Source organism: Myxine glutinosa, chromosome 4 (assembly GCF_964187855.1).
Source record: "Myxine glutinosa chromosome 4, kmMyxGlut1.1, whole genome shotgun sequence".
Classification (NCBI taxonomy): Eukaryota; Metazoa; Chordata; class Myxini; order Myxiniformes; family Myxinidae; genus Myxine; species Myxine glutinosa.
Genome location: NC_136264.1, coordinates 30,505,158 through 30,532,506, shown reverse-complemented (window position 1 = coordinate 30,532,506; position 27,349 = coordinate 30,505,158). Strand labels below are relative to the sequence as shown.

At 44.0% G+C, this 27,349-nt stretch overlaps 1 protein-coding gene and 1 long non-coding RNA gene across 8 annotated transcripts in view; one reads left to right on the top strand and one right to left on the bottom strand.

The window, feature by feature from the left end:
- The first annotated feature begins 25 nt into the window (after positions 1 to 25).
- Positions 26 to 27,344, top strand: LOC137424556 (uncharacterized). The gene is made up of 3 exons (XR_010983947.2): positions 26 to 104; positions 6,693 to 6,809; positions 27,291 to 27,344. It is a non-coding gene; the product is annotated as an uncharacterized LOC137424556 (long non-coding RNA).
- The window catches only part of KLHL21 (kelch like family member 21), a 35,283-nt gene continuing 19,181 nt past the window's right edge, over positions 11,248 to 27,349 (bottom strand). For 3 of the 7 annotated variants that reach the window (XM_068112129.2, XM_078775599.1, XM_068112130.2), the window contains exons 4-9: positions 25,342 to 25,713; positions 24,978 to 25,203; positions 23,806 to 24,023; positions 19,564 to 19,775; positions 16,549 to 16,618; positions 11,248 to 13,622 (exon numbers count right to left, since the gene is read on the bottom strand). In XM_068112129.2, the coding sequence (XP_067968230.2) occupies positions 13,356 to 13,622; positions 16,549 to 16,618; positions 19,564 to 19,775; positions 23,806 to 24,023; positions 24,978 to 25,203; positions 25,342 to 25,713 (1,365 nt within the window). In that variant the 3' untranslated portion in view covers positions 11,248 to 13,355. Of the gene's footprint in view, positions 13,623 to 16,548; positions 16,619 to 19,563; positions 19,776 to 23,805; positions 24,024 to 24,977; positions 25,204 to 25,341; positions 25,714 to 25,941; positions 26,012 to 27,349 lie in introns of all 7 variants that reach the window. The other 4 variants (XM_078775595.1, XM_078775596.1, XM_078775597.1 and 1 more) reach the window with 4 other exon arrangements.

Sequence of the window (27,349 nt, the reverse complement as noted above, 5' to 3'; positions counted from 1 at the left end):
TTTCATAAATAAAACGGAAATGGCCGTGAACTACGGCGGGGCATCATCATTCAGGCAGTGTTGGAGCACTTACTCCCGATCGATACAGAACCATGCACCGTGAGGTAAACTTTCATTAAGTGTCGAAATTAATCTTAATAATATTTAATTAATCCGTGGCTTAATTAATCAGTGGCGTAATTAATCCTGACAGAATCTATATACTCCACCAATAATCATCATTTGAAGACCTGTGCTGAACTTGAATACGGTTTTCCATCATGGAACTCCAGATTTGCCTCTGATGTAGACAAATTTAGAAAAGGTTCAGAGAAGAGTTACCAAGCTTGTGCGATTTACAAGCCATATCTATCCGATCAAGACAGGCTGAATAGATTAAAACATGCACACTCCGCTGCACTATCGGCACATGAGAGACGACATGATCCAGGTCTTGAGCTTAGCCTTATGATTTGGTCTGAAACGTTGCACATATGTGACCATCTTGGAAATTGGCCGTCAATAAGGTGTTCAGCTGTGGATCTCTGGCTCAGGAAGCCGTTCGGTACGAACGCTGTTACACAATAAGGTACATCAGACCCAGATGAATGTTGTGTGAACTTTTTTTTGTGTGCAAGCTCGAGGCTCGTGTAAGAGCTAACATTAATCACAAAAAAACAAACGGACACGTAAAAAGCAGAAATAAAGGGAGTGGGAGACAAGATGGGGAGAGAGAGGGAAGTACAATCGTCGAGAACAGGGACATCGGGAGATCTGTGGTAGAGAGAGGGCTTGGGGGGAGGAGGCATGGGAAGGGGGGCGAGTTGGGAGAGGTATAAAACACATGGACACTGCTAGGACTTCCAGGAAAGAAGTCGGTATTTCAGAAAAGTGTATCTGGGGTGAATTAGCGGGGGTCGAAAAGATCAAGGTTTTGGATGGGGTAAGATAAAAGATGGTGGTGAACAGCTGTTTCAAAGACATGGAGGGAGGAGTGGGATTGAAGAGAGTGCGGGAGTTTGTTCCAGAGGCAGGAGAAAAGAGTAATGAAAGAGTGAAGGTGAGCAGAGAGTCTTGATTTTGGCAGTTTCACCATAAGAGGGTTGCTGGCAGAGCTTGTGCGACCTGCAGGAATATTTGGGGGACAGAGCGCAGACAGAGCTGGGGGAGCTAGGCCGAAGAGGAGATGGTAGAAGACAGAGAGTCCACCAACCTGCCTGCTGTGAGTGAGTTAAAGGCCCTCAGAGTTGGCTTCATCGCAGGAGATTCCAATGATTCTGAAAGCTTTGGTTTCAACAGCGTGAAGCCGGGCTATATGTGAGGCAGGAGCATCAGCCCAGAGGGGAGAACAGTATTCCATTGAGCTGCGGATGAAAGCCTTGTATGTGGAAAGGAGCTCAGGTGTGCCAAGGAAGGACTTCGCACAATGGAGGATGCCCAGTCGGCGACTGGCTTTGGAGGCCAGCTTGGAAATTTGGTTTTCCCAGGAAAGATCATGGCAGATAGTGAGACCCAAAAGCTTTGAGTGACAGAACTTCTTGGAGAGGATTGTTGAGAAAGTAGATGGGAGGGTTGTCCAGTCATTCTTTTTGGAGAAACATCATAAGACTGTGAGATTTGTCAGGATTGAAAGACATGTTCCACTTCTTTGACCAGTCTGTGATTTTGTCCAGATCTGCAGAGAGTGAGGAGGCTGCCGACTGCCGATCTGAGGGATGAGGTGTGGAGCAGCAGAGAGTGAAGTCATCAGCAAAGAGATAGAGAGGGTTTTCCAGAGAGTCAGAGAGATCATTGATGAGGACCAGAAAAAGCACAGGGCCCAGAACACTGCCTTGGGGAACTCCAGCCTGAACAGGAAGGGGAGATGAGAGAAATCCATTCAGGGCCACACGTTGACTATGACCAGAGAGGAAGTCGGCAAGCCATGTGTGGAGATTTCCATGGATACCATAGGAGGAGAGTTTGGTGAGCAGAGCGGGGTGCCAGACCGTATCGAAGGCACGTGATACATCAAGGGAGACAGCTCTGATTTCCTGTTCGGCATTGAGGACCTCCATCCATTGTTGAGACAGCAGAAGCAGCATGTCCAGAGTAGAATGACCTTGTCTGAATCCAAATTGATGATCCGAGATCAAGCCATTGGGGAAGAGGAAGATATCTGAAGCAATGATGGATTCCATGACTTGGCTGATAATTGGGAGAAGGCTGATTGGTCTGTAGTTGCAAGGATCTGTTTTTGCACCTTTTTGTGTAAAGCGGTAATGTTTGCTCATTTCCAAGCTAATGGCAGATGACCTTGAGCAAAAGAGAGGGTGTGAAAGAGCGGCAGAGCAGGATTTTAGCACCCGTGGGCTGATGCTGTCTGGTCCAGTTGCAGAATCAGAGTTGAGGTTTGACAGAAACTTCTCCACCTTGTCAGGTGAGAAGGACACAGAGTCCAGGAGCAGCTGGGTTTGACTGGGTACGGTGGGTACAGAGAGAGATGGGTTTGGGACACAACATTTTGAGGCAAACACAGAGTTGAGGCATTCAGCTTTTTCATGTGCAGAGTCAGCTGTGTAGCCATTTGAGGTAAGGGAGGGTATGGAGGGAGAACAAACACCATAAACATATTTGACAAGATGCCACCTGGATTTGGGAGAGGGAGACAGGTTTTGAAAGTTCAGTCTTGGGAGTAGAGAGATAGTGCTTCCTAGCTCTCCTGAGGGTAGACACACACTTGTAAGGAAATGAGATTGCCTTCCCTTGGATTTGCCTTCCATAAGGTGAAGGCAAGTTGTTTCAGGGCAACTGCCTCACCACAAGATTCAGTGTGCCCTGAACGGGAGGAAGGGTATGAAATCTGAAGACGAGATGGGGTAAATCTGTGCATGAGAGAGAGCAATTTGCTTTGGAAGAATACCCAGGAAGAGTTTATGTCAGAGGCAGTGGCGATGGGAGACCACTGATGGCTGCTTTAAGACTGTGTCAGTTGGCCTGAGTGAAATGCCAGACTCGTCAACGTTGAGGGGGCTCTCTGAGAATGGCGAAAGAGACGTCCACTTTAACAAGTGTTACAGGGTCCTCCTCTTACCTCTGGACTTGGTAGACCTCCGAACCCCGAGAGGGTCCCCGGCAGAAAGATGTGTTATCCTTGGTTGAAATCAAGCAAATCATGAAACCCTCAATGGAACCAGCAAATGAAACAGTCAAATCAATAATGCAACCACACCAGGTTATGAACAAACAATAATATGTTATATATCACACAAAAAGAGCCATACAACAATGGGGGGCAATCACCCCTACTATCAAATCTTACGATGGTAACCTTATCAAGCCCCTTAACCCCAAACACATGGCACCTCCCCAATGTCTCTGCACCCATCCAAGGTGAAGTCCCAATGTCTCTGTGCGCTCCCGCGATCGGGGAGTCAAGGCCCGATCAAAGTCAATTGAGGCGTAGTCGATTGAGGTGACCCCGAGGTCACGTTGTTCAGCACCCAGCAATACAGCGGTGGAAAGGAACCTCACAAAGACGCGCTCCGACGTACACGTTTGCGGTTCAATCCGCGAGACTCCGTATAATTCTCAAGTGCCCTTTCTTGCACAGACGTCCCCGGCAAACCACCGGGGAATAATGCCCAGCCGACACGACCAAAACCGGTTCACTGCAGGTTGCTCGCGTGGCGAAGATGGCGGACGGCTTTCACTCGAACCCGGGCTTTGAGGCAAGGATCCTCCGGAACCTCAATGGGGATACCTGACAACACAGGCTCCACGCACTCCGGCGATATCCCTTATCGCCTGAACTTCCCTTCAGGGACGCAAAGTTCACTCACACTGTACGTCGACAGCTCGGTCCGGAGCTTCAACAACAACGTCTCTTCACGGTCTCCTCCCGCCTCTTCTTCCTCGCTCCACCTCTTCTGGTCACGATCCGGATTTCCGGCCACATTTTACCAGGAGCGCTTTTAAATCTTTTAAGTAGAATAACCCTTTCCCTTCAACCACAATCACCAGAATCCTTAGAATCAACAACAATAATCATAACAACAATCATTAGGGCCGAATCCATAACACAAGCATATGGTCAGATGAACCGATTGAGCAGAAGAAGAGCAGCAGACATTTGCAGGGAAGTTTGTCATAACCAAGTCTAGAAGAGAAGATGCTCCATTGACTGAGATCCGGGTTGGGAAATTGACAGATTGTGTCAGTCCCCCAAATTGACAGACCCCCAAGCCCTCTCCCTTCCACACATCTCCCTGCTCTCAAATGTTGTGTTTGTGTGCTTCCCCTTCTCTCCCCATCTTGTCTTCCGCTCCCTCTTTTTGTATATTTTGTTTGTCTGGTTGATTTGTTTGTGAAGTAAATGTTAGCTCTTTCACGAGCCTCGATTCAGTATACAAAAAAAAAGAAAGAAAAAAAAAAAGTCCCAGTTGGTCGCAGAAGTCCTTTGCTGATGTGCCATGGCTGGTGTGGGAGGAACCCACACCCAGCCAGCTGGCATGATGACAGTTGAAATCACCACATATGACGAAGAGAGAGTTGAGATGAGTAGATCGAAGTTGGTCCATGTTATCAGACAGCGAGATGTCGATGGAGTCATCACCGTTTGGTAGACGGTACAACACACATCTATCTATAATTCCAGTAATCTCTGTATGTCTGTGTGTATGTCTGTGTGTATGTCTGTTTGTCTGTGACCGCTGTTTCTCGACAACCACGGGTCCGATATACTTGAAACTTGCCAGGTATATTGCTGGGGACCCGAGGATGTGCCTTTTCAAGGTTTCATATTAATCGGAGAAGTAGTTACCGAGCTATGTCCAAAAAACGATTCAACCAATCAGAGAGCAGCGAGCTATCACGTGTGCCGAACGTGGCGAACAGACTCTGCCTCGGACGGCACATTTGAGAGCGTATTCATTTATTTCACGTTGGCAAACTATGTTGGCGCTATGTTGGCGTTAAACTATGTTTTAAAACTAATTAAAACTAATTTGCGATTCATCGTAACTGCGATATGCGACCTTCCGGACAGTCAAATGAGGACGTCACTTCCGGACTTACGGATAGTCATAGTGACGACGTGAACGTGGCGAGCAGACGCTGTAAGGTACGATCGATTGTAGTACACGTTTATAATAACTCTGCCGATACAGGCCCGATTAACTGCAGCGCCATCCGAGCTGCGGCGTCGGGACGATACATTCATTGTACGGTCACATCACGCACTTACGGGCACGCCCATGGGCCCATGGGCACGCCCATGCATGCATGGGCGAAGACATTTTTTTTTTTTTTTTTGGCAAGGAACGGGCACCCACGTACGGGCACGTCCTAGTATGAACAAAAGGTGGGAGTGAAGGGGAAGCCGTAGCCAGAGGTTCTCCTGGGGGTGAGGTGGAGAGAGGGCAGTGCAGGGAGAGTGAGGAAGAGAGTTTTTGATAAATATAGCAACCCCACCTCCAGGACGAGGCTCAGGTCTATCATACCGGAGGAGGGAGTAACGAGGGAGAGATATTAAGGAATCAGAGACATCATGAAGGAGGAAAGTTTCTGTTAAGCAGATCACGTCTGGTTTGTCAGAAGCAACCTGTATGGAGAGATCAGTCAGGTTTGAGTGAAGGCCCCGGATGTTTGAGGTCCATACCGTTAAGGAAGAGGGAGGGGGAGCATCGGGTGCAGGACAGGGGAGGGGAGGTGTAGGGTAAGATGAGGGAGAGAAGGAGTAGGTCGGAAGAGCTGTTGATAGTGTGTCAAAAATTTCAGAAGAGCAAGGAGAAAGGGAAGGATGAGGAGGACAAAAGGTTTGATGGTGATTGGATGAGGTACTGATGATGTGAGGTGTTGTTTGAGGGGGGGGGCAGAGAGAGGAAGAGGGTTGGAGGAGATGGAGGTAAGAGTTGAAAGGGAGAGGAAGTGTGGAGGAGGATGCTTTGAGGAGAAGGGGAGAGAGGGGAGAATTGGAGAAAAATGGAGGGTGGGGAGATTTGGAGAGGAGGGGTGAGTGGGGAATTTAGGAGGGGAGGGGCAAGGGGGTTTTGGGAGGGGAGCGGTGAGGGGGAGATTTGAAGAGGAAGGGTTAGGGGAAGTTCAGGATTGGAGGGGCGAAGGGAGAGTTTAGGAGGGGAGGGGTGAGGGGGGAGTTTAAGAGGGGAGGTGCAAGGGGGGATATTTGAAAGGGAGGGGTTATGGGGGTAACTGTTTGTTGGGCTAGTGTAACTGTTTGTTGGGCTAGTGTAACTGTTTGTTGTCGAAGTAATCATTTCATAGGCTATCCCATCTAGTGTAACATGACGTGGATCTACCTACGATGAGGAGCAATGTGCTGAATCCCGTCCAATAATTATCTGTGACACTGCAATTCCATGCAGGTGCATCATTCCAATTGGATGTTGCAGATATGGGCGTGGTTTCACAGGCTAATCAGCTGTTTAGACGCGCACAATTAAATGTCTTTTTATGTCCCTTCATAAATTGATTTAGATGGACGATTACCTGTGCACGTATAAATATGTTTTTGTCAGCGTTTAAGGGTTAGGTGTGTGTCAGCAATACGCTCACTAAACGCCATTCGTAAATTTAGCCTTAAGTCTCAGCAGTTCATGTTCCTCGTCACCAATGACCTTTGCATTAATGCAAATGACACTTCAAGATGTAAGCGCAACATTTCTTTTGATTTATTTAATGGGAGGTAGAAGATAAATGCGTGGATTTATTTCCAGGTGGGACATGTTCCAAGCTAGCAGAATAACCTAGAGGTGCGCACACTCACCTTCGAGCTGTCCAACGTGGGTTTGAATCTCAACCCAGCTATCAACAGTCATCCGGGTGTTTCGCAGGTAGGGTGTGCACCGTCCCTCAGGTGAGCGTTAAACTGGGCGTCTCATCCATGAGCATTCGTGGATGGTAAAGTCTTACAATTCCCATCTCTCAACATCCTTACACTTCTTAACGTTCTCATGACATCTTACATAAACTGGTAATAAATGAGCAACCGTCAGTCATGTCATACAAATCTCCATGATATAACAATGGGAAGATGTCGGGTAAGATGGACAGAGATTTGTAACAGCGCCATTGAACATTTACAACAAAGTCAATTTATTATCACCGAATGACTGTAACTCTTTGGGCCAAATTTATGAAAAACGTTCAGTGAGTCTTGCTAACACACACCTAAACCTTAAAAGGTGACAAAAGCATTGTTTCACAAGCACAGCTAATCACCTGTCTCGATAGCAATTTACGAAGGGAGATAAGCAGCTGATTAGTTGTACGTGCCTAAGCATCCGATTAGTTGTGTGGTCCTAAACATCCGATTAGTTGTGCGTGCCTAAACATCCGATTAGTTGTGTGGTCCTAAACATCCGATTAGTTGTGTGGGCCTAAACATCCGATTAGTTGTGTGGTCCTAAACATCCGATTAGTTGTGTGGGCCTAAACATCCGATTAGTTGTGTGGTCCTAAACATCCGATTAGTTGTGCGTGCCTAAACATCCGATTAGTTGTGTGGGCCTAAACATCCGATTAGTTGTGTGGGCCTAAACATCCGATTAGTTGTGTGGTCCTAAACATCCGATTAGTTGTGTGGGCCTAAACATCCGATTAGTTGTGGGGGTCTAAACATCCGATTAGTTGTGCGTGCCTAAACATCCGATTAGTTGTGTGGGCCTAAACATCCGATTAGTTGTGTGGTCCTAAACATCCGATTAGTTGTGCGTGCCTAAATATCCGATTAGTTGTGTGGGCCTAAACATCCGATTAGTTGTGTGGTCCTAAACATCCGATTAGTTGTGCGTGCCTAAACATCCGATTGGTTGTGTGGGCCTAAACATCCGATTAGTTGTGTGTGCCTAAACATCCGATTAGTTGTGTGGGCCTAAACATCCGATTAGTTGTGCGTGCCTAAACATCCGATTAGTTGTGTGGGCCTAAACATCCGATTAGTTGTGTGTACCGAAACATCCGATTAGTTGTGAGTGCCTAAACATCCGATTAGTTGTGCGTGCCTAAATATCCGATTAGTTGTGTGTGCCTAAACATCCGATTAGTTGTGTGGGCCTAAACATCCGATTAGTTGTGCGTGCCTAAACATCCGATTAGTTGTGCATGCCTAAACATCCGATTAGTTGTGTGGGTCTAAACATCCGATTAGTTGTGTGGGCCTAAACATCCGATTAGTTGTGTGGGTCTAAACATCCGATTATTTGTGTGGGTCTAAACATCCGATTAGTTGTGTGGACCTAAACATCCGATTAGTTGTGTGGGCCTAAACATCCGATTAGTTGTGCGTGCCTAAACATCCGATTAGTTGTGCGTGCCTAAGCATCCGATTAGTTGTGTGGGCCTAAACATCCAATTAGTTGTGTGGGCCTAAACATCCGATTAGTTGTGTGGGCCTAAACATCCGATTAGTTGTGGGTGCCTAAACATCCGATTAGTTGAGTGTGCCTAAATATCTGATTAGTTGTGTGGGCCGAAACATCCGATTTGTTGTGCGTGCCTAAACATCCGATTAGTTGTGTGGGCCGAAACATCCGATTAGTTGTGGGTGCCTAAACATCCGATTAGTTGAGTGTGCCTAAACATCCGATTAGTTCTGCGTGCCTAAACATCCGATTAGTTGTGCGGGCCTCAACATCCGATTAGTTCTGTGGGCCTAAACATCCGATTAGTTGTGTGGGCCTAAACATCCGATTAATTGTGTGTGCCAAAGTTATGATTCAATGCCTTTTAAGCATTTATTTTGTTCAGCACCGCCATATAAGAGGTTACCTAACCAATTCACCTGCATGATTCTGCATTGGCCTCACATACGTCACTTTTTCGTTTGTGTGTACCAACGACAGCAACAACAGGTAAAAGGGTACAATTTTTCAATAGAGCAACGAATGGGTTTAATTGGCTCACCGATGAACAATCCAAGACAGGAGAAGTGACACGGGCGCAAACACTAACTAGAACGCCACTCTTCAACATCGACCAATATTATTACATAATTATACATACTTGTACCAAGTTCGACTTGAGTCCTTTCAGATGTTCTCTAGTATCACATTTTTACCTGACATGACCTTTGACTTATTGACCCATAATCTAATCAGTTCATCTTCGCATCATAATATATACTTATACAAAGTTTGGTCAAAATCCCTTCACTGGTTCACAAGTTCGCGCAGTAACAGAATTTTTACCTAACGGGACCTCTGACCTTTGACTTATTGACCCATAATCTAATCAGTTCATCTTCGCATCATAATATATACTTATACGAAGTTTGGTCAAAATCCCTTCACTGGTTCACAAGTTCACGCAGTAACAGAATTTTTACCTAACGGAACCTCTGACCGCCTTATTGACCCATAATCTAATCAGTTAATCTTCGCATCATTATACATATTTGTACTAAGTTTGACTTGGATCCTTTCAGCCATTCTTAAGTTATTGAGGTAACAAAAACCTATCACAGATGGACAGACGGAAGGACAACCCGAAACCATCATTGTCATACTTCTTCATTGCATCTTTCCTCGAAGATTCTCAATGCACATCAGCGAGCTGGCCTATTCCTATCCTCTTCTGCCCCCTCTTGGGCTTATTCAAGCACTCCTAACATCCATATTCACTGTCCATGTAAATTACCAAACAAGTCATGCAATGCTTGCTCCAAGGCCTTAAACACACTCTTAACTCTTAGATGCAGGCGTCAAAAATCCTATATAAACGCAGCCCCATTGGGCCTTGGTGGCCCAACGGATGTATTCGTGTAATGTTTTTTATATATTTTTATTTTTTATAGATTTTTTTTCTTTCATATCCTTTTTCAATCCAAGTCAATGCTCGTGGATGTGTATTTGCTCAGAAAATGTGAATCGTTGATCCTATTAGTTGGAAGAATCCCATACAAGTAATGAATCTTATTTATTTTTTGGGCCAAAAAAAATTTTGTTCTTGATTTTTCAACTTTTTTTCTCTAAAAAGTTGAGGCTCATGGAGGAGTATTTGCTCAAAAAATATGATTCACTAATCCTTTTATTTAGAATGTATATGTCCACAACTGTCAAAAATCATACACCTATGCAGCCATTGGACCTCGGAGGTCCCACGAATGTATTTGTGTATTTGTTTTATTTTTTTTGATAGATTAGTTTTTTCTTTAATATCCTTTTTCAATCCAAGTCGATGCTCATGGATGTGTATTTGCTCAGAAAATGTGAATCATTGATCCTATTAGTTGTAAGAATCCCATACAAGTAATTAATCTTTTCTTTTCTTTTTTACAAAAAAAATTTTTGGGTCTGGTTTTTCAACTTTTTTTCTCTAAAAAGTTGAGGCTCATCGAGGAATATTTGCTTTAAAAATATGATTCACTAATCCTTTTATTTAGAATGTATATGTCCACAACTGTCAAAAATCCTACACCTATGGGCCTCTGAGGCCCCACGAATGTATTTGTGTAAAGTTTTTCAATTTTCATATTTTTGTCACTGAATTATTTGTAACCAAGTTATAGGAGCATATAATGAGGCTCATATCAAGAAAATAATGATATAACATAGTAGTACAACAACATTTATGCGGAGCCTCGAAGGCCCCAGGCCTGCATTCGTGTCGGATTTTCCGGTTATAAGTGAAGAATGAAGATTTGCCCACGAGCCTGAATGAATTTTTGTTTTTTATGTCACTGAATTTTGTGTAACAACATGAAAGTCGGTGAAAATGAGGCTCATTCCAAAAAAAATAATTGTACAGCATAGTTTTTGCAACAAAAAAGATCTTGTGGGCCTCCGAGGCCCAATCACTGCATCCAAGGGTTAAACACATGCCCTCATCGATGTGTAAATGTCTCTTTTTTATTTAACGCTTGTGATTACATTTTGATCTGCATTAGATAATAAGTCTTCAGCGATTGGCGTTTAACTTTGAACGGGTGATCATCGCACGATTCGCGATTCTACACGTGTATAATTCTTAAATACCTTTCGTAAATTTGGCCCTTAATGTTTAGTACCAATAACTTTTGATTACCAATTTACTTTAAATATATTTTGTAAATGCTCAATTTTGTTTTTCTGTACTACCTAAAGTCTATGGAGGAGGTGATTCATATATTACATACAGGACAAGGACATTTGAGACATTGATACACTTGAACATGAAACACAAAGACATTGTTAGACAGCAGACAATACCACGCAGAACTACTTGTTTCATGGGAATACTTTCGAAACGAGTCTATGTTGTTGTTGACTGAAATAAAAGGTAACAAATAGTCACTTTAGACAGTGGATCTATAAGAATTTAATGTTTGAACAGTTCAGGTTGAGCAATGTATTGAAAGATAATGAGTGAATTTGTGGGATTGAAAGCAAAGGATTATGCTTCTAAATATATTGATAATAATATTGAAAAAAGTGATAAAAAGTTAAAGGGGGTAAAGAAAAATGTAATCAAAGAAACAATAAACATTGAACATTATTACAACTGTTTCGACTTTAAGAAAGAAACGTATAGAAAAATGAATACAACCAGAGCGCAAACCTCCACCAGGCTGAACAGTTTATGTTTTGTATCCACTGATAGGCCGGATCTGGATTCGGACCTCAACCAAAATCGAATCGCCTTGTTCTCGTCACTTAGCCAGCTCACCCAGCAAGTTTATTCATAATTCCGTCATCACTTTTTTATATGTTTGCCCGATCTCTCGATGGTGAATAATCACTTCAAATTAAATACTTCTTGTATCCGAATCCATATTCAGATCTTCACCAAAATCGAATCTCTTTGTCCTTGTTACACACCAAACCTATCCACCAAGTTTCGTCCAGATCCGTCCATAACATTTTGAGAAATCCTGCTATGTATCGTTTTTAGCCCTATCTCCCAATGGTGAAGAATCACTTTTAAAAATTCTAGTAGCCGGATCCGAATCCGGATCTTCACCAAAATCGAATCATTTCGTCCTTGTCACATACCCAACCTCTCTGCCAAATTTCGTCCGAATCCGTCCACAACCTTTTGAGATATTTTGTACACAAGCGGACAAACAGACAGACAGGGGTGAAAACATAACCTCCATCCACCTTAGGTGGCGGAGGTAATAATCAGCCCCCCACAAGCAGTAGGAGAATGTTGGTTTTGAGATAAGCGCCCGACAGCAAACGAGCGATAGCGAGAGTGAGTACAAGCGATAGTGAGTGAGAACAAGCGATAGTGAGTGAGAACAAGCGATAGTGAGTGAGAACAAGCGATAGTGAGTGAGAACAAGTGACAGCGAGTGGCTGGAACGGTGGTAATCTCAGAACCAACATTCTCCTACTACTCCTGTCAGTCCTTTTCAAGGTAACAATGTGATGTGTAATAAAATTGTGAATAAAAATTACAACAAATTGCGCAATGCCTTACTGCTGAAATGACCCTTAGACCGACCAGTCTGTCCCATACATTTTCATTTTATTGTTTTTTTTTTTTTACAATAGTCAGATGAAAAAAATAATTCAAATAAAGCTTTCTTGTTTACATTAAATAAATAGGGATGGGTCACGTAAATCAGTGATTGTTCAGATAGATGAATAACGAATAAAATGAATTATTGGATGGATTGATTTATGCCTTTCAAAGCACTATGAAGTAAACATTTAATGGAAACCTCACCGCAAGAAATGATAAAAAAAATACTATGTTCTCATGTAAAAACAATATACTTGCATATTTCTGAGGACTCTGTTGTCAGCTACACTAATGTATGTATGTATATATATATATATATATATAGGGTTGTCATTTGCAAAGCACGTACATTGCAGGGAAAAAGTAAAAATGTAACAAAATGATCTTAGCATCATGCTGTTACTGCTGCAATTTCAAGATTGAAATTGATGATGACAACTGATGCAAATTTTACCATGTGTATCACGTTAAGCAACACAAAGCTCCTTCCAGGCTACAGCAGGTACAAAGGGCAAGGTCCTGTCCTGCAGGCATCCGATTCTACGACATCTACCTTCAAATACAAAAAATGCACAATAATCTCTGGTTATTGGGTAAAAATTGCACAGCAACAATTCCTTTTTATTTATTCATTCAATAAGCATAGTGCTTCCTAGTGCTACAGAAATGCAACGACGAGCTGGTGATAAAATATTTAAATGTGGTGGTCGCCAAACAATTTCTGTCATGTCATTGCGACGTTGTCTAATCCTGTGCAGTTCAAGAAATTCTCATGACAAAGCTGCCAGTGGTACATCAGATGTTTGTGCATGGCCTAAAAGCTCTGCTGTTCCAAGGAGATCTCAGTGCTCAAAACTTCTGGGCATGAGTAAGGTGATGCGCACAGAGTGCACGATGCACGAATGAGCGAGTTTGTTTGTGAAGTAACACGGTCGTTAATCCTCGACGGCTTGATTTCGCCGAGCACGGCTCCATTGAGGGTGGGAATCACGAAACTGCCCATGAGAGGGTGGCACAAATTGACGGAAGATGGAAACGGCATTGTGCCACAAGCTCGGGTGTGGTAGATGGGCCACCGTGCTCCAAAGGTTTGTGGCTGGGTCATAGGCTTCAATTTCGGTGGAGAGTTCCAACGACGAGTTGTATCCACCAGAGACGAGGAGTTGACCACCAAGGGGCGTCACACTGGCTCCCACGTGGATCTGAAGGTCATGCCGAGAAATGTGACAAAAAAGCTTGATGGCGTTACATACTGGTTAGTGCCACAAAAGGTTGAGGGAGGGAAAATCAAAAGGCTTCCCCAAACAATGACGAAATGTGATCCTACACCAACAAATCCCACCATACATGTTTGTCCAGCACAGAAGTCAAAACACTATTACATCTTCCCCATATTAACCATAATATGTCAGGAATATTTGATTTTGCCGTTTCTAACTACAGTACGTACTGCCTTATACAACGTCACGTTGACACAACTTCATCACATACTCTATGTGACCACCCAAAACCAACCATTAGGTTATCAGCATAACACTCTTCCAGACTTCTTCTCTTCTCTTCCAGACTTGGTTATGACTAACTTCCCTGCAAATGTTTGCTGCTCTTCTTCTGCTCCAATCGGTTCTTCTGATCATTTCCTTGTTAAAGTGGATATCTCTCTGGCCATTCTCAGAGAGCCTCCTCAGCGCTGACGAGTCTGGCATTTCACTCAGGATGACTGGCATGGTCTTCAAGCAACCATCAATCATCTGGACTGGTCTCCCATCTCTCCTGCCTCTGACATAAATTCTTCTTGAGAATTCTTCCAAAGTAAACTGCTCTCTCTCATGCACAGATTTATCCCTTCTCGTCTTCAGTTGTCATACCCTTCCTCCCGTCCATGGTACACAGAATCTTGTGGTGAGGCAGTTGCCCTGAAGCAACTTGCCTTCACCTCATGGAAGGCTAATCCAACTGAAGGTAATCTCAGTTCCTTTCAGAAAGCTCAGAATAAGTGTGTGTCTACCCTCAGGAGAGCCAGGAAACAATACCTCTCCATTCTCAAAACTGAACTCTCAAACCTATCTCACTCCTCCAAATCCTGGTGCCGTCTGGTCAAATCTGTTTCTGGCATTTGTTCCCTCCCCCCCCCCCCCCCTCCATCCCATCCCTTACCTCAAACGGCTACACAGCTGACTCTGCACATGAAAAAGCTGAATGTCTCAACTCTGTGTTTGCCTCAAAATCTTGTGTCCCAAACCCATCCCTCTCTGTACCCACCATACCCAGTCGTACCCAGCTGCTCCTGGACTCTGTGTCCTTTCCTCCTGACAAGGTGGAGAAGTCTCTGTCAATCCTCGACTCTGATTCTGCAACTGGACCAGACGTCATCAGCCCACGGGTTCTAAAATCCTGCTCTGCCGCTCTATCTCACCCTCTCTCTGTTCTCTTCACCCTCTCCTTTGCTCAAAGTCATCTGCTATCTGCTTGGAAATCAGCCAACATTACCGCTTTACACAAAAAAGGTGCCAAAACAGATCCTTGTAACTACAGACCAATCAGCCTGCTCCCAATAATCAGCAAGGTCATGGAATCAATCATCGCTTCTGACATCAAATCCTTCCTTTTCTCCAATGGCTTGATCTCGGATCATCAATTTGGATTCAGACCAGGTCATTCTACTCTGGACATGCTGCTTCTGCTGTCTCAACAATGGTTGGAGGTCTTCAATGCCAAACAGGAAATCAGAACTGTCTCCCTTGACATATCTCATGCCTTCAATACGGTCTGGCACCCTGCCCTGCTCACCAAACTCGCCTCTTATGGTATCCATGGAAATCTCCACACATGGCTTGTGGACTTCCTCTCTGGTCGTAGGCAACGTGTGGCCCTGAATGGTTTTCTCTCATCTCCCCTTCCTGTTCAGGCTGGAGTTCCCCAAGGCAGTGTTCTGGGCCCTGTGCTTTTTCTGGTCTTCATCAATGATCTCTCCGACTCTCTGGAAAATCCTCTCTGTCTCTTTGCTGATGACACCACTCTCTGCCATTCAATACCCCATCCCTCAGATCGGCAGTCTGCAGCCTCCTCACTCTCTGCAGGCCTGGACAAAATCACAGACTGGTCAAACAAGTAGAACATGTGTTTCAATCCTGACAAATCTCACACTCTCACGATGTCTCTCCGAAAAGACCAAATGGACAACCCTCCCATCAACTTTCTCAACAATCCTCTTCAAGAAGTTCTGTCACTCAAGCTTTTGGGTCTCACCATCTGCCCTGATCTTTCCTGGGAAAACCACATTTCCAAGCTGGCCTCCAAAGCCAGTCGCCGACTGGGCATCCTCCGTCGTGCGAAGTCCTTCCTTGGCACACCTGAGCTCCTCACCACATCCAAGGCTTTCATCTACAGCTCAATGGAATACTGCTCTCCCCTCTGGGCCGGTGATCCTGCCTCTCACGCTGTTGAAACCAAAGCTTTCAGAATCATTGGAATCTCCCGCGATGAAGCTAACTCCGAGGGCCTTTCACTCACTCATTAACCGCAGGCAGGTTGGTGGTCTTTCTGTCTTCTACCGACTCCTCTCCGGCCTTGCTCCCCCAATTCTCTCTGTGCTTTGTCCCCCAAATATTCCTACAGGTCGCACAAGATCGGCCAGCAACCCTCTTCTGGTTAAACTGCCAAAATCAAGACTCTCTCCTCACCTTCACTCTTTCATTTCTCTTTTCTCCCAGCTTTGGAACAAACTCCCTCACTCTCTTCAATCCCACTCCTCCCTCCAGGTCTTTAAAACAGCTGTTCACCGCCATCTCTTATCGTCCCCCATCCAAAACCTTGATCTTTTCTACCCCCGTTAATTCACCGCAGATCCATTTTTTGAAATACCCACTTCTTTCCTGGAAGTCATAGCAGTGTCCATGTGTTTATGTGTTTTTTTACCTCTCCCACCTCCCCCCTTCCCATGCCTCCTCCCCCCCTCCCCAAGCCCTCTCCCTCCCACAGATCTCCCGATATCCCTGCTCTCCCGCTCCCTTTTTTTTTTGTTTTATGTGTCAGTTTGTTATTTTGTGATCAATGTTAGCTCTTAAATGAGCTTCGATCTTGTATACAAAAAACAACAACACAACAATGATTAATTGTTCAGAGTACCTGTTTCATGGGTGGGATGTCATGCCAAATTCTCTTCGCCGGGTCCATTGCGAAAACTTCCAAGGAGTGGCTGTAGGAAGATGAGAACAAAATCACTGGTAGTACTTTGTAGTGCATATATTTAATGAATTCAAATGACTCAGTGAAGGTGAAAGGCTGTCAGGATGGCTAAAAGGTCTAACACTCGCCTCTAAGCTGTCTAGCCTGGGTTTGAATCCTGACCCAGCTATAAACTGTCATCCTGCTGTTACACAGGCAGGATGATTCATCAATGTGTGTGTCGTCCCTCACATGGACGTTAAACGAGGCATCCCATCTGCCAGCATCAATTGGTGGATGTTTAAGACCCCACGGTGTCCTTTGCGAAGAGTAGGTGAGCAATCACCAGCACGCTGAACAAATTCCAACTTCCTGGCCTATTCTACAGAGGGCATAGCATCAGTGGCACAGCCTTGCCCTCAGCCAATGATGCTATGCTGCAGCCTTGTGCTGCATATTAAAGAAGAAGAAGTGAAAGCAAGTGCCATTGGTGGTAATATGCTAACATTTGGGAAACAATGTCCTATCCCATAAAACAAAGTTGGTCCAACTGAAAATTTTACTACAGTAAATGCATTCTGTTATTTACAACGTTTACCACTAGCAGGAAGCTCAACTTTTACTTTGGTAGCACTTCCATAAATATATTTTCAGGACAATAACAAAATTATACTATAATGTGATTATGTTTGAAAGTGAACACAACACCAATTGGTACAGCTGCTCAACAGGCAAAGCTCAGGCCTGACGTTTCAATCATTGAGAATTATTTAATCCAGAAGCTGCAGTAAGTATCATGCGCCAGCTGTTACGTCCACTCCATGTGGGGAGAGCAGAGGGAGCATCATGTGAGTGCAAAATGCAGATGGTGAGATATCGTTTTACGTGGTGGTGAAAATGAAGTTGGATCTCACCATCTGCATTTTGCACTCACATGATGCCACCACCTCCCTCCCAACCTGGGGGATACGTAACACCTGAAACGCGATGCACAAATCCCAGATGAACATCCATGCTGGTGCAAACCTCAGTCTTCAGCCTTCCCTTTCTGGGTAGCTCTACTATTGGGATGCCTTCAATCTTGTATCGGTAGCTTCCCAACTACATCAAGTTTTTTTTGTGAATTTGTAATACGATTTAAGCCTGAAAAATTTTCGTTTCCAAAGAATGATTATAAACTTCAATTAGTGCCTAACTAGAATGCAATTATGCCACTTTTGTTGCACATTATCTGGTAAAGGCCGGTTCATGTCCAGTACGTGGTGTCAACACATGTCCGGCGTAGTCCCAGGTTTGCTCCGCCAGTGATAAACAAGGGATTTTGGCAGCAATGCTTGGAGCAGGAATTTGGTGTCTGTAAACATAAGCCAGCTCAGAAACACCAGCACGTGTGGTGCCTACACATCAACCCCAGTGTGACCTTGTGGGTTGTATCAATGGTGTAAACTGTAAACCAAACACCAGCCATAAAATAACTCCCTGCAATATGGCATCATAGGACTCGCACTGCATACAATTCACAGGGAAATGATGCAAACCTTATCATGCTGGTAATCAAAAGGAGGACGTGGATGCAAGTACAGGCTGCTGGGATGACAATGTAAATAAAAGTGAGGATATAAAAACAAGGCAAGCTTGTCATGTGACAAGGAAGGCAGGACACGAGACAAGGAAGGCGACGCAGGCAGGATACGAGAGCCAAACAACAGTGAATTTTAATGCTCAGCTTTTGCAAATGAACATTTGCACATGATGTTCTGGAAGAATGCAAAAAAAAATGGAAAGCTGTTGTGCAAAAGGTCAGACATTTCGAGGTGTGGGGGCGGAGACGTGTATTTTCACAGAGCCAGCCTGGCATGTGTACAAACTAGGATGGGAATGACAGGTGCAATCTCCAGGCGAGCAAGTCAGTGGGCCATGCCAAGCTGGATCCATAGAAAGTTGATCTACTAAAAGTTTGCACAACATTGGGTTTGAAAAGATTGACAAGCTACGAGTTTACTTCACTCACCTGTTTCAATCTAACATAATGAACAGTAGCAAGAACGGCACGGCACTCAGTAGAGAGCATACCTCCACCTGGTGAACAGTTTACGTTTAGTATCCCATTGATAGGCCGGATCTGGATTCCGACCTCAACCAAAATCTAATCGGCTTGTTCTTGTCACCCAACCAACTCGTCCACCAAGTTTATTCATAACTCGTCCATAACTTTTTAAAATATCATGTTACATATCGCTTTTCACCCGATCTCTCAATGGTGAAGAATCACTTAAAAATTAAATAATTCTCGTATCCAAATCCATTTTCAGATCTTTACCAAAATTGAATCGATTCGTCCTTGACAGACACCCAACCTCTCCACCAAGTTTCGTCTAAATCCGTCCATAACTCTTTGAGATATCCTGCTATATGTCGGTTTTGGCCCTATCTCCCAATGGTGAAGTCACTTTAAAAAATTCAAGTAGCCGTTTCCGGATCCGGGTCTTCACCAAAATCTAATCATTTCGTCATTGTCACATACCCAACCACTCTGCCAAATTTCGTCCGAATCCGTCCACAACTTTTTGACATATCTTGTTCACAAACAAACAGACAGACAGACAGGGGTGAAAACACACCTTTGGTGGCGGAGGTAATGGGGAAGGGCTACCCCAACCCCTCTGCAGTCAAATAATATGTGCATACAAATACCCCTCTCCCAACCACAACCACCACCCCGGCCCATTCAAAAACACCAGATCTGCCCCAATGATGAAAAGCAAAAGGATGCAAACAATAAAAGTTAAAGTTTTGGTGGAATCCTACAAGTACTTAAAAACAACCAGACAGAGGATGTTCATGACATCGGAAAATTACTGAGCTCAATTCCCTAAACCTTGCTTTGTGGAGGCTTTCATAGGCATTACTAATACTACCATGAAAAACAAGCATGCACAATGACTTTAGAACCACTTTCAAACAGTGAAAACAGACCTGATGAGATAAATCAGGCCATTTAATGCCACAGTGATCGGCACGTAATCCCATTCCGGCTTCCCGTCCTCGCAGTCAAGTGTTGTCCAAACATCAGTATCGGGGTGATAGCTCAGGATCACCGTGGAGACGACCCTGCCATCCTCCCCCACATCATCATCATACGAGCCAATCACGTAGAGGTGGCCACGACATGCTGCAGCAGAGAAAGCCTGCATCCATGGTGGGAGATGATATATGATGGAGAGATATGCAAACACTTTGAACTGCCCAATTCTTGTTATCAGTTACTCCCTAACTTGTCTTTCATATTTTGAGTTATGGTTTGGCTGTTATTCAGGCACCTTCTACATATAATATCTAGAGAGTTAATAGAACAACTTACCCAACGCAGTGTTGAGAAAAAGGACATGGGAAGGGTTACCCCATCCCTTTTTATTTGGACTAACTTAGCTCAGGCTGGGCGGCGCCATTTTGTCTGAATCCCTATGTTCCCCACCCTGAGAGCGCGTGTGGCAAATTTGATTGGTCGAGACGGCGTATAATTTTACCCTAGTCATACTAAACTGAAGGTTTTTGGAAGTACAAACAAGCCGATTTGTGTTCTACAGTCACTCTACTCCACCCACCATGGTACCCAGACAAAATAATATGGCCACCATCTTGGTTTTCTGGTAGGCCTAAGACATCAGGCCTGTAGGCCTCTGGTGATTATACACTGCCCGGGTTTTTTGCGTCAGATTTCCATTGGTTTTGTTTGGGTCGAGTGCTTTTTGGAAGGGGCAGGGTGTCTTCAAATGTTACATAATGTCTTAGGGAGTGTGAGCCCAGACTCAGCTGTCCATCAGACTCGTAATTTATATTGAACCAAACTGTGAAGACCCTCGGAGATGAATTGTATAATCTATCTATAATTCCAGTAATCTCTGTGTGTCTGTGTGTCTGTGTGTCTGTGTGTCTGTGTGTCTGTGTGTCTGTGTGTCTGTGACCGCTGTTTCTCGACAACCACGGGTCCGATATACTTGAAACTTGCCAGGTATATTGCTGGGGACCCGAGGATGTGCCTTTTCAAGGTTTGAAATTAATCGGACAAGTACTTACCGAGCTATGGCGATTTAGCCGTTCGCCGTTCGCTTTGGCGTTGCGAATGGACCAAACCATTCATGTAAATAGAGGGGGGGGGGGGGGGGTTCTGTGGTCGTTCGCTTTGGCTTTGCGAATGGACCAAACCATTCATGTAAATAGAGGGGGGGGGGGTTCTGTGGTCGTTCGCTTTGGCTTTGCGAATGGACCAAACCATTCATGTAAATAGAGGGGGGGGGGGTTCTGTGGTCGTTGCGAATGGACCAAACCATTCACATCGAATCATCGAATCACATCGAATGGACCAAACCGTTCGCTTTGGACCAAACCATTGCATGTAAATAGAGGGGGGGGGGGGGGTTCTGTGGTCGTTGCGAATGGACCAAACCATTCATGTAAATAGAGGGGGGGGGGGGGTTCTGTGGTCGTTACTGCCACGTGGTTTCAACGTTTTTTTTTGTTGTTGTTGTTTGCACGCATGTTTTTTTGCACCCACGTACGGGCACGCCCTAGGATGTTTACACACACACACCCCTACACAAATTTTTTTTTTTTTGGCAAGGAACGGGCACCCACGTACGGGCACGTCCTAGCTTATATATAGTACGGGCATGCCCTAGTACCTTGAACAACAAGCATGAGGGAGTTGAATTGACAGGGGAGGCAAAAAATATATATTTTGTGTCGCAGGTTGTGACCATAGTGTGGTCATTCGTGTTTATTTCTAACTTAACCCTTGGATGCAGTGATTGGGTCGAGGAGGCCCACAAGGTTTTTTTTGTTGCAAAAACTATGCTGTACAATTTTTTTTTGGAATGAGCCTCATTTTCACCGACTTTCATGTTGTTACACAAAATTCAGTGACATAAAAAAAAATTCATTCAGGCTCGTGGGAAAATCTTCATTCTTCACTTATAACCCAAAAATCTGACACGAATGCAGGCCTGGGGCCTTCGAGGCCCCACATAAATGTTGTTGTACTACTATGTTATATCATTATTTTCTTGATATGAGCCTCATTATATGCTCCTATAACTTGGTTACAAATAATTCAGTGACAAAAATATGAAAATTAAAAAACTTTACACGAATACATTTGTGGGGTCTCCGAGGCCCAATGGCTGCATAGTGCATAGGTGTAGGATTTTTGACAGTTGTGGACATATATTCTAAATAAAAGGATTAGTGAATCATATTTTTTGAGCAAATACTCCTCCATGAGCCTCAACTATTTAGAGAACAAAAAAGTTGAAAAACGAAGAACAAAAATTTTTTTTTGCAAATATATATATATTCATTACTTGTATGGGATTCTTCCAACTAATAGGATCAATGATTCACATTTTCTGAGCAAATACACATCCATGAGCAATAGGGTGGTCCACAGATATACGTAAGTAATATTTAATACTATTAAAAATCCATGCTCCACAAGGCTGCCCTTGTTCCTATGTTTATAAAGATCATATGAACCAAATATGAGGTCAATTGGAACTTATTTAGAGGTTGCTCAGAAAATAACATTTTTAATTTATCCTGTTTTTTCAGATGGCAGAAACTCGCAGCTCTTCCACAGTTTGGTTGCTGGGCAAGTCTGAAAAGGAAATAATATGTGGGGGACTACCACCCAAAGGACACACATTGCAGAAAATGGTGTACCATCACATACAAGAACACCATCCAGTTCGTGAAAGTGCCAAACTTAGTGTACTAGCTGTGTGTGCATACTGGGAGAAAGCACGAATTCCAGTGCAGAGAGTAGATTCCTGTGAGCGCCAACTTTTGAAGTTGTATGATGCCTACAAACTGGTAAAGAAAAATAGAACCAAGACATTCGAAAACGATAGAGTGAAGGAGCAGATGTTCAAAGATGATCTTCAATCCCTCTTCGATATTTCACCAAATGATGCGCTTGAGAAAATGACGAATGAAGAAGACAAAGCATTCCTTATCATGCAGCGTGAGGATCCCTCAAGTTCACGTATGGGATCTGTGGACAACACTCTGGCAGTGAAGGAGAACAGAAGGCGTATCAGGCTTGAGAATGAAGATAAAAGAAAGAAGAAACATGCTGCTGAGACTCTAACAGCAATGCAATCTGTTCCATCAACATCGGCTGTGGTTGATGATGATGATGAGTCTGAGATTGAAAGCTCCGATTCAGGGGACAATGAATTCAAAGTCCAAAGTCCATCTTCTGCCAAACAGGCGAAAAAGGCTCCCATCAAGGTGATCACTCCAGCAATAGTGGCAACTCTGGACAGAGTAAATCTCTCAGATCGGCGTGCTATGTTTGTGGCCAGTGCTTTTGCACAATCTCTTGGTCATACCATTGAAGACAAGTGCAAGCCAACAATAAAAAATAATTTGAGTAATTGAAAATAGATAGATATCTATGAATTGATGTATGATGCTAAAAATTCTGTATCTTATTATTCATTACAATTTGTCACCATTTTGAGCAACCTCTAAATATTGTCCAATCAAGCTCAAATTTTCACCACAAACTACTATCTTCAATAGGAATAGGGGCAAGCTTGTGGAGAAATGAAAATCCAATCTTCAAATTTTTGGACCACCCTAATGAGCAATGAGCATCGACTTGGATTGAAAAAGGATATGAAAGAAAAGATTCTATAAAAAATAAATACTCAAAAAAACCACACGAATACATCCGTTGGGCCTCCGAGGCCCAATGGCTGCGTTTATGTAGGAATTTTGACGCCTGCATCTAAGAGTTAATTTACTTTATTTTATTCATCGTTCTGTCAATAAAAATACATTTTATTTCATGGTTTAAAAAAAAACTTTCTCTTTTTTTTGGCAACCTAAATCCATGTATATTGGCAACTTGTCCCGAGTAGATTTTAAAATTTGCACTGAAATACATAAAAGTACCATGAGAAATAAAATTTATGAAAATGGTCATCATGGAGCCAATGGTCCTACAAAGATCATTATTAATGATGATGATGATAATACAGAGCATGGAAGTGATGAAGCAAACAAAGGAGTAGGACAAAGGTAAAAATGACAGAAAAAAATATTGAAATAAACCGAAAAATAAGGAAAGTCGGGATAGCTTAAAAGTTGGTGTCACGACAGCTCGTCAGATAGATAAAATGACAGGGAAACAGTAATGGCCGATCCCAATCATACTTGCATGGGTTGAGGCAAGGGCCGTAGTGAAAGCCAGCTGTCATCAGCCGTGTCATAACGCTGGGTGGCATTTGCAGCTACAACGTAAAGGTGAGGACCCAGAGCAACGCTCACGTGGAACTCGTATGCCTGCGCCATATCCGCGGCCCTTCCCCACTCATTCACTGCTGAACTGTAGCGCCACACTGTTGGAAAGAGTTGGGTGCCGTCCCAGCCGCCTGTTGATCACACGGTGCACCATTCAATCACACAAAAATACGACCCAACACCCACTCATCCATCATTTCCTGTCATTTAAATCATAGGAAGTATGTCAGACCTAGAAATTAAGTGGAAAACTTCTGCTAATTTCGTACACATAATAGCCGGCGAAGCCGGTGTTGTGAATGAACGTGTACGTATTATGTTGAAAAGCCAGATTTTGCTGGATCCCTTGAGAATTTCGAAGCTTTGACGCACCAAATCGCTCAATGGAGGCCGCCATCTTCCGGATGCAGAAGTATGCATTAAAAAATTGCGAAAAAGTTCAATAGGTGTTTGTTTCACCCGTCTTTATTTGATTCACAATCTTATGCACTTCTAATTTGTAATTAAAATACTTTAAGACCAACCTCGTTCCCTGGGCCCACATGGGCCCTGGTTATCTTCAACGAAAATCGTCACCAATTACCGGAACCAATGAGATTCGAGCATTTGAAAAAATATTTCAAAAATGCTTTTTACCACATTTCGGACGCTGAAAACGGCGTCAAATATTCTAAAATTGACGAAGAATTCTTTTTTAGAAATCTCACGGCCGTAGGGGATAGTTTTTCATGACCGGAAATATCCGAAGTTGAGACGGAATTCACCGAATTAATCAAGAAGGAAATTTTATAAATTTTAATCTCATCCAGAATGCAAATGGTGTCATTTTGAACGAGGTACGGTACCTACTACACCTACCTACTACCAATTACCTAACCTACTGATGCCATAGTGATGGGTAAAATAGTGGCAAGAGGCTTTGACTTTGCCGGCTCATTGCGGCTTTGCAGTCGGGTACTAGTATGTAGATGGTCACTATGCTCGTAGTTCCAACAAGCATTCCAAACACTGCTTTACATTTCTACATAACCAGAAACTTGTAATACAGTCATTGGTTTGCATGTAACAACGCAAAATGGACCAACCGGTGACGTAAATGTCATTCCCGAGTGCGGCAATGCTGTAACCACCCACGAGACGCTGCGGCAGCAGAGCCAGACGACGCCAGACACCTGTAGCCTGGTTGTGGCAGTGCACACCTGAGTGCCACTCACAGTTCACATCAAACCCACCAAGCACGACAAGCACCTCAGCAAGGCCCGTCGAAGGTCGTGGGCGCAGTCGCTGTGGGCAGAGCACATTATGGCGGTCCTGAAATGAGAAGAAGGTCGCTAGTTTGAGGGAAAGGATGATGGGACCGAGCCATGACCATGAAAGAAGACTGTACTTCCATAATTTGTGAAAGCTCGAGTGAAATGTGGTTCAAAAGGCCATCCTCGCATCACTTACCTGCGGGGAATCCTGCAATGCGCGAGCCTCCCGCAAAAGTTCCCGACAACGTGGTGCCGCGTGTACTCCAGGCTCACTTTCAACTGCGGCAAGCAGTGAGAAACGACGCAAAAATGGCAACCGCACCCACTCCAATAGCTCTGGCCAGAGAGGACGACGGGCAATGGGGTCTGAGCGAATCCAGCGCGCTGACAGCGTGAAAGCGCTCTCCTCGTGCTCCACACATAAGTGATCGTCGGAAAGCAGAGCAATGATGCGGTGTAGTGGCAGTGACCGGAACTCAGCACGGTGTGATACGTCAATGGCGTGACGCGCTGAAAAGCGATGAGCTGCCTCAGCTAACCATGGGCAAGAGAAAGCTTCAGCAAACGTCTTGAAAGTAAGTGAAAAATAGCCAAAGAGGAAAGGACAGGAAAAGGACACCAAATAAAATAAATAATTATTGAAGGCACAGCCAATCAAACAAAGTACTACTCTACCAATTGTGAAACAAACACAACAGATATAATTAACCTCAGGCTAGGTGTGCTGTATGTATGTATGTAGGCCTATGTTGTGACACCAGATCACCAGCCAGAATGATCCAGAGGGGCACTCCACCTTTCCCTTCTTAGAATGCTCCCTGCGCCATTTAAAAAGCGCCCGCCATTCTGATGCCATGCCCTGCCCCCTGAAAATACACAGAATACCGGTACCCTGAATGAAGTTTATTTCTTTCCAAACTTTCCAAATCAAACTGCCTCTATAATCCGCCATTTTGCCTCCCGGCCTTGAAATCTATGTCAGAAATGCATATCTGGAGACCAGGGAGAGGTGGAATGACATGTGTTACCTCCACTACCAATGGTGGACGGAGGCAGTGCCATATAAAAGGGAGTCTGGCCAACTGAACAACAGGTACCATTTACCTCCCCAGAGAGCCACGACCCATTGAGTGCGCAGTACGAGAGAGATGGCGGCCCCTGCGCATACTCGTACTAACACGTTTGTCGCTGCAGGGCGACGAGTATGCAACTTGATGATGTCATGAATAGAGACATTTTCTACCCTTTGAATTACATCCAAAGATGATATTTTCAGCACTTTTCCTGTATTCACCGATTTAATTCAGTACACGTCGGCTGGCTTTCGGCTGCGGCTAAATTCAGAGTACTACAGCCGTAATTGAGCACACCAAACGGCCATCTTGGACAGAATACAAGAAAGAGAGAAAAATCTGTGTTTCCACTGACAATGAAGTCCCGTTCGCTTGGAGGTGGGAATCAGAAAATAGGGAACAATATCTTTGTGTTGAGGGCATTAGGGGATTTGTACGAGACATAATCAAGAAAATGACAGCAACAAATCGGGACACCACGATTGAAGTCTGTCGGTGAGCAGGATATCTCAAAAACGTATTGATGTATTCGGATGAAACTGGGTGGTCACAGGTTGGGTGTGTGACAAGGACGAATACATTTGATTTTTTGAGAAAATCCGAATACCAATCCAGATACGAGAATTTTTAATTTTTCAAGTGATTCTTCTCATTGAAAGATGGGGCCAAAAACGACACATACGACATATAGCATGATATTTCAAAGAGTTGTGGATGGGTTATGACAAAACTTGGCAGATGAGTTGGGTAGGTGACAATAACAAGCTGATTCGATGTAGGTTCAGATCCGGAAGCAGATCCGACCTATGAGTGGGATACAAAATGTACACCTGTTCAGCCTAGCGGAGGTATGCTCTCCACCGAATGCAGTTCGAGTTCATATCTGCAATCATCCGAGCTGTAAATGGTGGTGCCACTTGTGCACATCTTACATATCCTTTCCCTTGTTACAGCATCACATGTTCATATTGTTTGGAGTATTTGCTAACTTGGCTGTTTTTGTTAATATGACCGTTTTGGTCGTATTGTACATTCTCGGGGAAATTGCAGGCCACTCTTAATTGCTCCACAGCAGGTACATGCAGCACCGGATGGAAGGGCAGAAACATGTCCTCATGGCAAAAGGTCTCA